Consider the following 16,280-nt stretch of genomic DNA (forward strand, 5'->3'; position numbering starts at 1 on the left):
TAGATGAGAATGACAACAGTCCCGCCATTTTAGCTCCCTATTCTGAGCATGGCTCTGTTAACAGTGAGAGCATCCCATATTCTGCAGAAGCTGGATACTTTGTGGCAAAAATCAGAGCAGTAGATGCAGACTCTGGATACAATGCGCTGCTCTCTTATCACCTGTCTGAGCCCAAAGGCAACAACCTCTTCCGGATAGGAACCAGCACCGGGGAGATTCGGACAAAGAGGCGAATGAGTGACAATGAGATGAAAAGTCATCCCTTGGTGGTCTTGGTGTGTGATAATGGAGAACCTTCTCTATCAGCTACTGTGTCGATTGATGTTATGGTGCTTGAAAGCACAACTGACATCCACACTCAGTTCAGACATGTGCCCCAAAACGAGGAGAGCTTCTCTTCCTTGCATTTGTATTTGCTCATCGCCATTGTGGGTGTGTCAGTTATCTTCCTGCTCAGCCTCATTACTTTAATAGCATTTAAATGCCACCGACAAACAGAAGGACCTTTCGACAGGTATAGTGGCCCAATGATCACAACCCATCCTGATGGAAGTTGGTCTTACTCCAAGGCTACTCAGCAGTATGACGTGTGCTTCAGCTCAGACACACTCAAGAGTGACATGGTGGTTTTTCCCACGCCTTTTCCACCTGTTGAAGCAGAACTGATTAGTATTAATGGAGGGGACACCTTTACGAGGACTCAGACTTTACCAAACACTGAGAAGGTAGGTTGGAATTTTTTTTTTCTTTAATTTTAGTTGACCGTACAAGCTGACAATGTAAAGCACTGTATAGCCTATGGGGAGCCTGGAATAGCAGTATATTTTCCTTTAGTTGAAATTGAATAATGTTTGATTTGAGTACTGCAGGGCGTGCTAAATGTCTGGTGATTTTTGTTTAGAATATCTGAAAGCCTTTTTTGTTCTCTTTTTAGCTAAACTCTTTGTGTCTTCTTTCCTGAACCTGCATAATTTACTGCAAATAGACTCGTTGCTGTCCTTGGTGCTGGGATTTTGATTCGCTTTTGGGGGTCCGTTATATCATCCTCAGTTTTAGTATACATAACTAGGGGGGACTGGAACCTCTCTTTTAGGCAAAATATGGATTACCCCTCGAATGGTCAAATACAGGGTTTATAAAAACACGGCCATTTGGAGTAAAAAACATTCACACGAGTGGATATGTATACAATTTGTGACTTCATATCCAGTTAAAGTTTTTATTATTACCCATTGCTCTAGTATTAATAATAACAAAGTTGAAACGGAAATTCTATTGTTTTTTTGTTTTGTTTTTGTCATTCTGCTATACTATTCGTTTTGTCGTTTTTTTTCAGTTGAGTAATAATGAGATGATTGTCTTATTGTGCTGGTAAACCGTTTCAACTTTTAAATGGAGAGTAGGATTCAACATCACATGCCATTTTTAAGTACAGTATCGAATGTTTAATTTATTTGAGTTCATTCTGCTTGTGCATTGATAGTAAAGACTTAGTTCAAATTCACCACACGAGGTCGCAAGAGACCGTAAATATGAAAGGGGTGATTTGACAGCCTCACATAAGTCCCAACTCCGCCCTGCTTGGGTAAAAAAGAAATCGTCATGAGCCCATAGCTCATGCGCAGAAGGCACACGACAACCTCACAAAAGCAATGCTGCATTGGATTACATTATTTCTACCTGGATAAACGGCCAACTAGAGTGTATTTATTTCGCTAAATTGACGATAAGGATGCGCCAACAAAGAAACCTTTTCTGGATTTACCTTTCTTTGCTTCTTTGTATTCGCGACTCCTCCGCTTCGGAATTGTCTTACTCCCTAAACGAGGAGGCAAACAAAGGCTTCGTGGTGGGCAACATCGCCAAGGATTTAAATCTCAATGTGCAGGAGTTGGACACCAGAGATCTACGTGTGGTTTCCAGTTACAGTAAAGAGTATTTCAACGTGGATTTACAGAGCGGTAACTTATTTGTGAATGAAAGAATAGACAGGGAGGAGCTCTGTCCAAATGTGCTAAAATGCTCGCTAAAAATACAAGCTTTGTTGAATAATCCAATGACAGCACAACGTATTCAAATCAGTATTTTAGATATAAATGACAATTCACCTGCTTTTATAGAAAACGCATACTCTTTGGACATTTCTGAATCGGCCTTACCGGGAGAGCGACATTTCCTCCCAGTTGCCGTGGACGCAGATATAGGGAGTAACTCTGTGAGGAGCTATAAATTGAATAACAATGAACATTTTAAACTGGACGTACAGGGTGGAGTGGACCACGGCGTGTCAGCAGAATTGGTGCTACAGAAATCTTTAGATCGAGAAAAACAATCACTCATCGCACTCACGCTCACGGCTGTAGATGGGGGAAAACCACCTAAATCAGGCTTGTTACAAATACGCGTAAACGTGCTTGATGTTAACGACAATGTACCCACGTTTAGCAAATCCTTATATAAAGCGCGTCTGAGTGAAGATGCCCTGCAGGGCTCACTTGTGATCAAATTAAATGCAACAGATTTAGACGAAGGCATAAACGGTAAGATCGTGTATTCCTTCATTAAACGCGGCAATAATGATCCATCAAACATGTTTAATCTCGACCCAGAAACGGGAGAAATAACCGTAAAAGGTGCTTTAGATTATGAAGTAACTCCCGCTTATGAAGTAAGAATTCAAGCCATGGATCAAGGCCTTTCTCCTCGTAGTTCCAATGCAAAACTGCTGATAGAGATAAGTGATGTGAATGACAATGCCCCTGAAGTCACCGTGACTTCCCTGATGACGCCAATAAAAGAAAACGCAGAACCAGGGACAATTGTTGCTTTTCTTACAGTAAGCGATAAGGATGGTGGCTACAACGGTGCAACCAACTGTAAGGTACTTGGTTCTGTTCCCTTTCAGCTAAAATCTAACTACAAAAATGATTATTCTTTAATTGTAGATCGGGTACTAGACAGAGAAAACATCTCTCATTATAATGTCACCATTATTGCCACTGATGAGGGAAGTCCACCTTTGACCACCAAGAGAACCATTACAGTTTTTGTTTCTGATGTTAATGATAATGCACCTCGTTTCATGGAACCTGTTATTAATGTGTATGTAAAAGAAAATAGTCCAACTGGATATTCTATGTGTTCCATAAATGCAGTTGATTCTGATTTGGATGCTAATGCGAAAGTTTCATACATATTGTTAGATAGCCATCCAAGGAATACACCCATTTCCTCACTTGTAAACATCAACTCGGAAAACGGAGAAATAATCACTTTGCAATCTTTTGACTATGAGAAATTAAAGACTTTTAAATTCGAAGTTCAGGCCACTGACTCTGGTGTTCCTCCACTAAGCAGTAACGTTACTGTCAACATTTTCATCCTGGATGAAAATGACAATAGTCCTGCCATTTTGGCTCCTTATTCCGAACACGGTTCTGTTAACAGTGAGAGCATCCCCTATTCTGCTGAAGCAGGATATTTTGTGGCAAAAGTCAGGGCAGTGGATGCAGACTCGGGATACAATGCACTGCTCTCCTATCACCTATCCGAGCCCAAAGGAAACAACCTATTCCGAATCGGAACCAGCACAGGAGAGATTCGGACCAAGAGGCGAATGAGTGACAATGACCTGAAAAGTCACCCCTTGGTGGTCTTGGTGTGTGATAATGGAGAACCTTCCCTATCTGCTACTGTGTCTATTGATGTGGTGGTGCTTGAGAGCACAGCTGACATCCACACTCAGTTTAGACATGTGCCCATTAAGGAGGACAGCTTCTCGTCCTTGCACTTGTATCTGCTTATAGCCATTGTGGCTGTGTCACTTATCTTCCTGCTCAGCCTCGTCACTTTAATAGCCTTCAAATGCCACAGACAGACGGACGGACCTTTCGACAGGTACAGCGCCCCGATGATCACCACCCACCCTGATGGGAGCTGGTCTTACTCCAAGGCTACTCAGCAGTACGATGTGTGCTTCAGCTCAGACACACTTAAAAGTGACGTAGTGGTTTTCCCTGGACCCTTTCCTCCTGCCGATGCGGAACTGATCAGTATTAATGGAGGAGACACCTTTACCAGGACACAGACCTTGCCTAGTACGGAAAAGGTAGGCTTTGAATAGCTGTGGTTTTTCAATTTTGTCGTATTTAGATTTCAATAGAAAATGCAGCCCTCTTGTAGGGCATCGTATTGTATTGGTTCACGAAGCTATAGCGCAACGGTAGAAGTAGAACGCTGCAGTCCTTACGATGATCAAGGAATGTGAACAGTTGCTCTGTCCTTGGTGCTGAACGTCGTTTCATTTATACACACCGTATGTTAAAGTTTTTTTTCCCTACGATTCAAACTTAACCCTTGCTCAAAGCATTATTGTAGCACATGATCTTGACTTAAGTGTAAACAAAATGTTCATTGCAACTACGAAGAAAATATTATCTCTTTTAATGTGTTTAACTTTACAACAACGTTTGTGCTGCCATGTCAGATGCTTGCCACACAATAAATACCTTGAGTATATTTCATTCTGGACGTTCTAAAGTCTCCCCTGCAATTTGCTCGGAACCATTTCAGGGTGTCCCCCACCTAGTGTTCGAAGTCACTTAGGATAGGCACCAGCAAGGCTGCGACCCTTGTGAGGATAAGCAGCTCTGAATAATGGATGAATTGATATTTGTAAAAAAAAAAAAAAAAAAGTTTGGTCTCAGTCTAAAGACATTACATTTTATACTTGAGTTTACTCTGAATGTTTTACCCTGTTGAAGGAAATGTTTATATTGGGACTTAATGTTATGTGAAATTGACTGTGCACAACGGGACTAAGCATTTTTAATCTTTTGAAAAAATGGGTGGAACATGATAGAATTTTGATCGCATTAACAAAATGTATCTAGATATATAAACATGCATGGTTACAATGCATAGGTATATCTTTTAAAGAGGTATTTTCGATTTTGCTTTTCAAGTCCTGTAGTTGTATGAATTTAATTGTCAATATAAGTTTAACATTTTTATCTTAACGTTATATTTCACCATATGAAAAACGTACAATTTAATAAATTGTGACTTATATTAAGGAGGCTCTGCCCCAATTAAGATACAGGGTAGCTTCAAAAACGTATTTTTTAAATTTTTTAGAAAAAAATGTGGATACCAAGTTTGTACGCTTGGGGTCGCACGAGACCACCATTTAGTATCAACTCCTTGTCTCTACTCTCTCGTGCAACGTCACCAGACTGATCGTATTGTGTGCGCAGCTCAAAAGACGAGATACTTCGGAGGAGGATGATAGCGGGTGGAATAATGGACGATCGCGCGTTGTTTTGTGGATGAAACCTTGTGTTTTGAACTTAGGAATCTTTGGAAATAACAATGGCTGGTGCCCGGAAACATGCATATCTCTGCTGGTTTCTTCCTGCCGTTTTATGGCACTGCTGTGCTGGGCAGATTTCCTACTCAATTTCCGAAGAGGTGGACAAAGGAACTGTAGTGGGCAACCTTGCGAAGGATTTAAATGTCAACGTGAGGGACCTGCAAATTCGGGATATAAGTATCGTGTCTGCTTACAGTAAGGAATATTTCAAGGCCAACATTCGAACGGGAGAGCTTTGCGTTGCAGAGAGGGTTGACCGCGAGGAGCTTTGTCCAAAGGCGTTTAAATGCACTCTTAACTTAGAAACCATACTGAGAAATCCGATGGCGCTTCATCGAATTGAAGTGGTAATAAATGATTTAAACGACAACGCGCCTCGTTTTGTTGAGGAATCGCATTCAATTAACGTATCTGAAATTTCACCCACAGGCGAGCATTTTTTACTCCCACTGGCGCTTGACGATGATAGTGGGGCAAACTCGGTAAAGACTTATAAACTGAGTTCAAATGAATATTTTTCTTTAGAGGTGCAGGGCGGCGGAGAGCAGAGTGTATCTGCCGAGTTGGTGCTACTAAAAGCTTTAGATAGAGAAAAACAAGCTACACTAAAATTAACTCTTACTGCCATTGATGGAGGAAAGCCTTCCAAAACCGGCACGTTATTGCTGAATGTAAATATCTTGGATGTTAATGATAACACGCCTTCATTCAGTCAAACATTGTACAAGGCTCGTGTGAAAGAAAATGTGCCACCTGGGTCTTCGGTGATTCAGTTAAGTGCAACAGATTTAGACGAAGGAGACAATGGGAGGCTAGTATTTGCTTTTGTTAAACGTGCGCATTTTGATCCCGCTGAGGTTTTTTCAATTGATGCAGACACGGGTGAGATCACTATAAAAGGGCATTTGGATTATGAGGCGCAAGCTGCGTATGATATTCATGTTCAGGCGACCGATAAAGGTTTGTTGCCCAGGAGGGCAAATGCAAAGCTATTGGTGGAAGTGCTCGACGTGAACGACAATGCTCCAGAAATTGTGGTGACGTCACTATTGAATCCCGTTAAAGAAGATGCTGAGATTGGAAGCGTGGTGGCATTAGTGACTGTGACTGATAAAGATGGAGGGAAGAACGGCAACACACAATGTACACTAAGTGGTCATGCACCTTTTAAACTTAAATCTAATTATAAAAATTATTACTCTCTGGTTGTGGATGGCCCACTAGATAGGGAAGAATACTCCTTTTACAATGTCACCCTTGTAGCAAATGATGAAGGGAACCCTCCTCTTTCAAACACAAGCATTGTTGCCATTCAAGTAGCTGATGTTAATGACAACGCACCACGTTTCTCTGAAGCATTTCTTAATATTTATGTTAAAGAAAATAGTCCTGTGGGAGCTAGTATCCACAGAATAACTGCAATAGATTCAGATACGAACGAGAATGCAAGAGTGACATATGCATTATTGGGAGATGCAAATGGTATTCCAGTAACATCGGTGATGAACATTAATTCAGAGAATGGTGATATAGTCAGTTTGCAGTCTTTTGACTTTGAAAAGTTAAAGACGTTTCAGTTTAAAGTTCAGGCAACAGACTCTGGCGTTCCTCCACTGAGCAGCAACGTGACCGTCAATGTTTTCATCCTGGATGAAAATGACAACAGTCCAAGTGTTCTAGCGCCCTATTCCGAGCATGGCTCCGTTAACAGTGAGAGCATTCCCTATTCTGCTGAAGCGGGATACTTTGTGGCAAAAATTCGGGCTGTTGATGCAGACTCTGGATACAATGCCTTGCTCTCCTATCACCTGTCCGAGCCCAAAGGCAACAACCTCTTCCGGATTGGAACCAGCACTGGAGAGATTCGGACCAAGAGGCGAATGAGTGACAATGACCTGAAAAGTCACCCTTTGGTGGTGTTGGTGTGTGATAACGGAGAAGCCTCCTTGTCTGCAACTGTTTCAATTGATGTGGTGGTGCTTGAAAGCACAGCTGAAATCCACACTCAGTTCCGACATGTGCCCACAAATGAGGAGAGCTTCTCTTCCTTTCATTTGTATCTGCTCATCGCCATTGTGGCTGTGTCACTCATCTTCCTGCTCAGTCTCATCACTTTGATAGCCTTCAAATGCCACAGACAGACGGACAGAGCTTTCGATAGGTACAGCGCCCCGATGATCACCACCCACCCTGACGGGAGCTGGTCTTACTCCAAAGCTACTCAGCAATACGACGTGTGCTTCAGCTCAGACACACTCAAAAGTGACATGGTAGTCTTCCCTACACCATTCCCGCCTGTAGAAGCAGAACTGATCAGTATTAATGGAGGAGACACCTTTACCCGGACTCAGACTTTACCAAACACTGAGAAGGTAATGTAGATGGCACAACCTTAATATGCCTTGCAGATACATCGCACAATGTTTATTGTTAGTTATGTTGTAATGTTTTTCTTTGATGTTTTTCAATGAACAACCCAATTAGCTTTATTGACATTTTCTTAAATTATACATAGCAATACATGCATAGGAGTGAGCCATGAAATGTCATCAGCGATGATGTGAAAATTTACACTGAAAATTTTCAGTTTGCCCGTCAGATAGCGCTTCACTCTCACAGATTTTGTACTTGTTCATTCTCAGTACAGGTCAAAGGTCAGGACAGGACATTTTATAAGTAATAATGGTCACTCATTTTTCTTTAGTTTGCTCATTGGGTTCTTGCTATAACTTGAATTGGAACAGTTGTTCATTAAGGCTATTGGCTGTGTATTAACCTGATTTCTGTACTACACGCATGATAGTCCCAGCCCCATTGATAAGCAAGAAATTCTAATTAAGTAACTAAATAAGACACATGCATGAAGTAAAAATGATACCAGGTGACTGAAGGTCATAATGAGAATGCAGATTTTGCAAAATAGAAATAACAGAGTAGCTTTGTTGAAGAAATGACAACACACATAGTTGATTCACTTTTGTTGAGTACAGAACTCGACGTGTTCATTCATAGTTTGGATATCTTCATTGAGAATCTACAATGTAAATACTAGTCATGAAAACAAAGACAACATATTGAATAAGAAGGTGTTTCCAAACTTTTGGCTTGTACCTCAATAAACCTTTGTATCTTTCTGTTGCTCCACGCACAACAGTCATGAAGTAATGCTTGACTAGCATCGTTGTGGCTATATACAGGTACGTAGGCTTAAATTTCAGAAATAGTTAAATTGTGAGGAAATTCAGATGATAATTCAAAACAATATTACATTAATTTGCATATTCATACTTTTTATAACATTTATGTTTTATGTGCTCTGAGATTTTTGTCATTTAGAATTATTCCTTTGGCTTAGTGAAGGTTGGGAAATAGTTGGGAAATGAGAGGCTATATGAGGAAGGCTCACCATGTCTTAGGTGGCTGGTCGTCGGCTCAGGTTGTCAAAAAAATAACTATAGCTGTAACCAGTATAAAATAGGTGGCTCAGGTGGTGGAATAACGTAGGTTTTGCTTTCATTTCAAAAATAAATGGGCATTTTAGGTCCAGTTTTTGTCTGCCATTTTGACTTGACGGAAAGTGTATAATTTTTGGCCACAAGATGTCCCTCTCAGTCCATGATGTCAGCTCCTTCAAACCAGCTCCTCCCCTTTCTCCATATTGAGAATTGTATGGCGATTCTTTGTTCGCTTACACAAAGTCTACAATGCGTGCGCTGAGTTGGACGTGTTAAAATGCTACCTATCCAATTCAACATTTCGGTGGAGTTTATATAACGAGCCAAGCAGAAAATGATACCGAACGACATATTTCGTTGTGGGATACATCATTTCTTGCTGTTTCATTTATGGAGAGAGGCATTTGCACAGATCGTTTACTCTGTGACAGAAGAATCAAACCCTGGAACTACTGTGGGGAATTTAGCGAAAGACACTTAAGTAAAGTTGGCAAGATATTGGCAGATTCGGACTTTCGCGATCAATACCTCTCAGACAAAACGTCGTCGAAACACCAAAGTCGCCTTTATACCTCCTTCATAACACGGACTACCAGCTACAATGTCAAAAAAAGACATTTGTAAAATATTTAAACCGTTTCTTTCGGTGAAAAGACGCAATTGATCTCTATGAGCAGCAGAGGCTGGGTGAGCCCGCAAGGGACCGTCTGCAAATTACTAGATGAGGAGGGGGAAAAAACAATAACGCCAAAATTTGTGATTATGAATTCAACGAACATATCAAAGACATTAACATAATCATATTGGGACAGTGCTTTTGGATAAAAAAGCGTTTGTTTAATTTTGGACAATGTTTGTACTTAAAAATCATTAATAAACTGAATATTCATCTATAGCTCCAATATTGTTTAATATAAGGAGTCCAAAATCACTGGGCACATTCATGACATTTTCATGATCACACTACAACACTCGTTTTTTAAATAAATTATTTTGATAAATTTTGGGAATTTATTTTAAATGCTTGTTAATCATTTATACCCTCAAATGAATCAGTGGCTCCCCTTTTTGAGTTGGGGTAAACACTCCTAAATCACTACACCATCAATGAAGTACTCCCAATTATCCAACAACTGCTGGTTTTCTAATAAATTCCTTTGCCTAGTTTTAAGAATTTTTTTAAATGCATATTGACCATAATTTACCAATATATTGATCAATAGCTCTGCTGTTGGTTGGGTTAGGGACTCCAAAATGACCACACACATCAGTGGCATCCCTACCCTTAGGCTACATTTCCTGGTTTTGAAATAAGTCCCTCTGCCTAATTTTAAGGAATTTTTTATGTTTATTGATCAATATTTAACCATATATTGATCAATAGCTCTGCTGTTGGTTGGGTTAGAGACTCCAAAGTCACCCCACACATCAGTGGCATCCTTACCCTTAGGCTACATTCTCTGGTTTTCAAAGAAATCTCTTTGCCTAATTTTAAGGAATATTTTATCATTATTGATCAATATTTACCCATATATTGATCAATAGCTCTGCTGTTGGTTGTGTTAGGGACTCCAAAGTCACCCCACACATCAGTGACATCCCTCCCCTTATGCTACATCCTCTGGTTTACAAATAAATCTCTCTGCCTAATTTTAAGGATTTTTTTATGATTATTGATCAATATTTACCCATATATTGATCAATAGCTCTGCTGTTGGTTGGGTTAGAGACTTCAAAATCACCACACACATCAGTGGCATCCCTACCCTTAGGCTACATCCTCTGGTTTTCAAATAAATCCATTTGCCTAATTTTAAGGAATATTTTGTCATTATTGATCAATATTTACCCATATATTGATCAATAGCTCTGCTGTTGGTTGGGTTAGGGACTCCAAAATCACCACACACATCAGTGGCATCATTACCCTTAGGCTACATTCTCTGGTTTTCAAATAAATCTCTTTGCCTAATTTTAAGGAATATTTTATCATTATTGATCAATATTTACCCATATATTGATCAATAGCTCTGCTGTTGGTTGTGTTAGGGACTCCAAAGTCACCCCACACATCAGTGGCATCCTTACCCTTAGGCTACATTCTCTGGTTTTCAAATAAATCTCTTTGCCTAATTTTAAGGAATATTTTATCATTATTGATCAATATTTACCCATATATTGATCAATAGCTCTGCTGTTGGTTGTGTTAGGGACTCCAAAGTCACCCCACACATCAGTGACATCCCTCCCCTTATGCTACATCCTCTGGTTTACAAATAAATCTCTCTGCCTAATTTTAAGGATTTTTTTACGATTATTGATCAATATTTACCCATATATTGATCAATAGCTCTGCTGTTGGTTGGGTTAGGGACTCCAAAATCACCACACACATCAGTGGCATCCTTACCCTTAGGCTACATTCTCTGGTTTTCAAATAAATCTCTTTGCCTAATTTTAAGGAATATTTTATCATTATTGATCAATATTTACCCATATATTGATCAATAGCTCTGCTGTTGGTTGTGTTAGGGACTCCAAAGTCACCCCACACATCAGTGACATCCCTCCCCTTATGCTACATCCTCTGGTTTACAAATAAATCTCTCTGCCTAATTTTAAGGATTTTTTTTATGATTATTGATCAATATTTACCCATATATTGATCAATAGCTCTGCTGTTGGTTGGGTTAGGGACTCCAAAATCACCACACACATCAGTGGCATCCTTACCCTTAGGCTACATTCTCTGGTTTTCAAATAAATCTCTTTGCCTAATTTTAAGGAATATTTTATCATTATTGATCAATATTTACCCATATATTGATCAATAGCTCTGCTGTTGGTTGTGTTAGGGACTCCAAAGTCACCCCACACATCAGTGACATCCCTCCCCTTATGCTACATCCTCTGGTTTACAAATAAATCTCTCTGCCTAATTTTAAGGATTTTTTTTATGATTATTGATCAATATTTACCCATATATTGATCAATAGCTCTGCTGTTGGTTGGGTTAGGGACTCCAAAATCACCACACACATCAGTGGCATCCTTACCCTTAGGCTACATTCTCTGGTTTTCAAATAAATCTCTTTGCCTAATTTTAAGGAATATTTTATCATTATTGATCAATATTTACCCATATATTGATCAATAGCTCTGCTGTTGGTTGTGTTAGGGACTCCAAAGTCACCCCACACATCAGTGACATCCCTCCCCTTATGCTACATCCTCTGGTTTACAAATAAATCTCTCTGCCTAATTTTAAGGATTTTTTTTATGATTATTGATCAATATTTACCCATATATTGATCAATAGCTCTGCTGTTGGTTGGGTTAGGGACTCCAAAATCACCACACACATCAGTGGCATCCTTACCCTTAGGCTACATTCTCTGGTTTTCAAATAAATCTCTTTGCCTAATTTTAAGGAATATTTTATCATTATTGATCAATATTTACCCATATATTGATCAATAGCTCTGCTGTTGGTTGTGTTAGGGACTCCAAAGTCACCCCACACATCAGTGACATCCCTCCCCTTATGCTACATCCTCTGGTTTACAAATAAATCTCTCTGCCTAATTTTAAGGATTTTTTTTATGATTATTGATCAATATTTACCCATATATTGATCAATAGCTCTGCTGTTGGTTGGGTTAGGGACTCCAAAATCACCACACACATCAGTGGCATCCTTACCCTTAGGCTACATTCTCTGGTTTTCAAATAAATCTCTTTGCCTAATTTTAAGGAATATTTTATCATTATTGATCAATATTTACCCATATATTGATCAATAGCTCTGCTGTTGGTTGTGTTAGGGACTCCAAAGTCACCCCACACATCAGTGACATCCCTCCCCTTATGCTACATCCTCTGGTTTACAAATAAATCTCTCTGCCTAATTTTAAGGATTTTTTTTATGATTATTGATCAATATTTACCCATATATTGATCAATAGCTCTGCTGTTGGTTGGGTTAGGGACTCCAAAATCACCACACACATCAGTGGCATCCTTACCCTTAGGCTACATTCTCTGGTTTTCAAATAAATCTCTTTGCCTAATTTTAAGGAATATTTTATCATTATTGATCAATATTTACCCATATATTGATCAATAGCTCTGCTGTTGGTTGTGTTAGGGACTCCAAAGTCACCCCACACATCAGTGACATCCCTCCCCTTATGCTACATCCTCTGGTTTACAAATAAATCTCTCTGCCTAATTTTAAGGATTTTTTTTTATGATTATTGATCAATATTTACCCATATATTGATCAATAGCTCTGCTGTTGGTTGGGTTAGGGACTTCAAAATCACCACACACATCAGTGGCATCCCTACCCTTAGGCTACATCCTCTGGTTTTCAAATAAATCCCTTTGCCTAATTTTAAGGAATATTTTGTCATTATTGATCAATATTTACCCATATATTGATCAATAGCTCTGAGTTTGGTTGGGTTAGGGACTCCAAAATCACCAAACACATCAGTGGCATCCCTCTCATTAGGCTAACTTATCTGTTTTTCAAATAAATCTCTTTGCCAAATTTTAAGGATTTTTTTTATATTATTGATTAATATTTACCCATATATTGATCAATAGCTCTGCTGTTGGTTCGGTTAGGGACTCCAAAATCAACACACACATCAGTGGCATCCCTACCCTTATGCTACATTCTCTGGTTTTCAAATAATTCCCTCTGCCTATTTTTAAAGAATATTTTATCATTATTAATCAATATTTACACATATATTGATCAATAGCTCGGCTGTTGGTTGGGTTAGGGACTACAAAATCACCACACACATCAGTGGCATCCCTCCCATTAGGCTACATTTCCTGGTTTTGAAATAAGTCCCTCTGCCTAATTTTAAGGAATATTTTATCAATTTTGACAAGAATGAGAAAGATCATGATTGAAATAGGAATTCAATGATACAAACATGCATATTGATAACACTTTTATCATGTTTTGTGTAGATTCAGTGTGGAGCATGCAAAAGATGGTTCCATACCAACTGTCTGGGGATGAGGATGAAAAAAGATACCAAATGAAAACACAGCATGGTATTGCGTCATATTCAACTCAATAAAGTGAAGATGGCTGAAGATAGGGTGTTGTTGGTTATGTTACAATCAATAATGAAATCAGGAATTTTGGAGTCTTTAACCCAACCAAACTCAGAGCTATTGATCAATATATTTGTAAATATTGATCAATAATAGTAAAAAAATCTTTAAAATTAGGCAAAGAGATTAATCTGAAAACCAGGGAATGTAGCATAAGGGGTGGGGAACCACCGATGTGTTTGGTGATTTTGGAGTCCCTAACCCAACCAACAGCAGAGCTATTGATCAATATATGGGTAATTATTGATCAATAATGATAAAATATTCCTTAAAATTAGGCAAAGGGATTAATTTGAAAACCAGAGAATGTAGCCTAAGGGGAGGGATGTCACGGATATGTGGGGTGACTTTGGAGTCTTTAATCCAAACAAACTCAGAGCTATTGATCAATATATGTGTAAATATTGATCAGTAATCATAAAAAAATCCTTAAAATTAGGCAGAGGGACTTATTTGAAAACCAGGAAATGTAGCATGAGAAGAGAGATGTCACTGATGTGTTTGGTGATTTTGGAGTCCCTAACCCAACCAACAGCAGAGCTATTGATCAATATATGGGTAAATATTGATCAATAATCATAAAAAATCCTTAAAGTTAGGCAGAGGGATTTATTTGAAAACCAGAGGATGTAGCATAAGAGGAGTGATGTCACTAATGTGTTAGGTGAGTTTGGAGTCCCTAACCCAATCAACAACAGAGCTATTGATCAATATATGAGTAAATATTGATCAATAATCATAAAAAATCATTAAAGTTAGGCAGAGGGATTTATTTGAAAACCAGAGAATGTAGCCTAAGGGTAAGGATGCCACTGATGTGTGTGTTGATTTTGGAGTCTCTAACCCAACCAACAGCAGAGCTATTGATCAATATATGGTTAAATATTAATCAATAATATAAAAAAAATACTTAAAATTTGGCAAAGAGATTTATTTGAAAACCAGAGAATGTAGCCTAATGGGAGGGATGCCACTGATGTGTGTGGTGATTTTGGAGTCCCTAACCCAACCAAACTCAGAGCTATTGATCAATATATTGGTAAATATTGATCAGTAATCATAAAAAAATCCTTAAAATATGGCAGAGGTTTTTTTTTTTTTAAAACCAGCGAATGTAGCATAGGGGGAGGGATGTCACTAATGTGTTTGGTGAGTTTGGAGTCCCTAACCTAATCAACAGCAGAGCATTTGATCAATATATTGGTAAATATTGATCATTAATCATAAAAAATATCTTAAAATTAGGCAGAGGGACATATTTGAAAACCAGAGGATGTAGCATAAGGAGAGGGATGTCATCGATGTGTGTGGTGATTTTGGGGTCCCTAACTCAACCAAACTCAGAGCTATTGATCAATATATTTGTAAATATTGATCAATAATAGTAAAAAATTTCTTAAAATTAGGCAAAGAGATTAATCTGAAAACCAGGGAATGTAGTATAAGGGGTGGGATACCACCGATGTGTTTGGTGATTTTGGAGTCCCTAACCCAACCAACAGCAGAGCTATTGATCAATATATGGGTAAATATTGATCAATAATGATAAAATATTCCTTAAAATTAGGCAAAGGGATTTATTTGAAAACCAGAGGATGTAGCATAAGAGAAGTGATGTCACTAATGTGTTAGGTGAGTTTGGAGTCCCTAACCCAATCAACAACAGAGCTATTGATCAATATATGGGTAAATATTGATCAATAACCATAAAAAAATCCTTAAAACTTGGAAAAGAGATTTATTTGAAAACCAGAGAATGTAGCATAAGGAGAAGGTTGTCACCGAATTGTGTGGTGTTTTTGGAATCTCTAACCCAACCAACAGCAGAGCTATTGATCAATATATGGGTAATTATTGATCAATAATCATAAAAAAATCCTTAAAATTAGGCAGAGGGATTTATTTGTAAACCAGAGGATCAAGCATAAGGGGAGGGATGTCACTGATGTGTGGGGTGACTTTGGAGTCCCTAACCCAACCAACAGCAGAGCTATTGATCAATATATGGGTAAATATTGATCAATAATGATAAAATATTCCTTAAAATTAGGCAGAGGGACTTATTTCAAAACCAGGAAATGTAGCCTAAGGGGAGGGATGCCACTGTTGTGTGCCGTGATTTTGGAGTCTCTAACCCAACCAACAGCAGAGCTATTGATCAATATATTGATAAATATTGATCAATAAACATAAAAAATCCTTAAAATTAGGCAGAGGGATTTATTTGAAAACCAGAGGATGTAGCATAAGGGTAGGGATGTCCCTAATGTGTTTGGTGAGTTTGGAGTCCCTAACCCAATCAACAGCAGAGCTAT

The 16,280-nt window shown here is 38.7% G+C and overlaps 1 protein-coding gene across 26 annotated transcripts in view; it reads left to right on the forward strand.

The window, feature by feature from the left end:
• LOC148413760 (protocadherin alpha-3-like) overlaps nucleotides 1–16,280 on the forward strand; it is a 158,205-nt gene that overhangs the window by 115,724 nt on the left and 26,201 nt on the right. Inside the window, exon 1 of one of the 26 annotated variants that reach the window (XM_088430732.1) lies at nucleotides 1,640–4,108. The exons of 24 other annotated variants lie outside the window; for them this stretch is intronic. In XM_088430732.1, the coding sequence (XP_088286858.1) occupies nucleotides 1,733–4,108 (2,376 nt within the window). In that variant the 5' untranslated portion in view covers nucleotides 1,640–1,732. Of the gene's footprint in view, nucleotides 1–1,639; nucleotides 4,109–5,201; nucleotides 7,744–16,280 lie in introns of those variants that run through there. One more of the 26 variants, XM_088430733.1, reaches the window with a different exon arrangement.

The sequence above is a fragment of the Hippichthys cyanospilos genome, chromosome 13, assembly GCF_059441005.1.
Source record: "Hippichthys cyanospilos isolate Australia breed blue-spotted pipefish chromosome 13, RoL_Hcya_1.0, whole genome shotgun sequence".
Classification (NCBI taxonomy): Eukaryota; Metazoa; Chordata; class Actinopteri; order Syngnathiformes; family Syngnathidae; genus Hippichthys; species Hippichthys cyanospilos.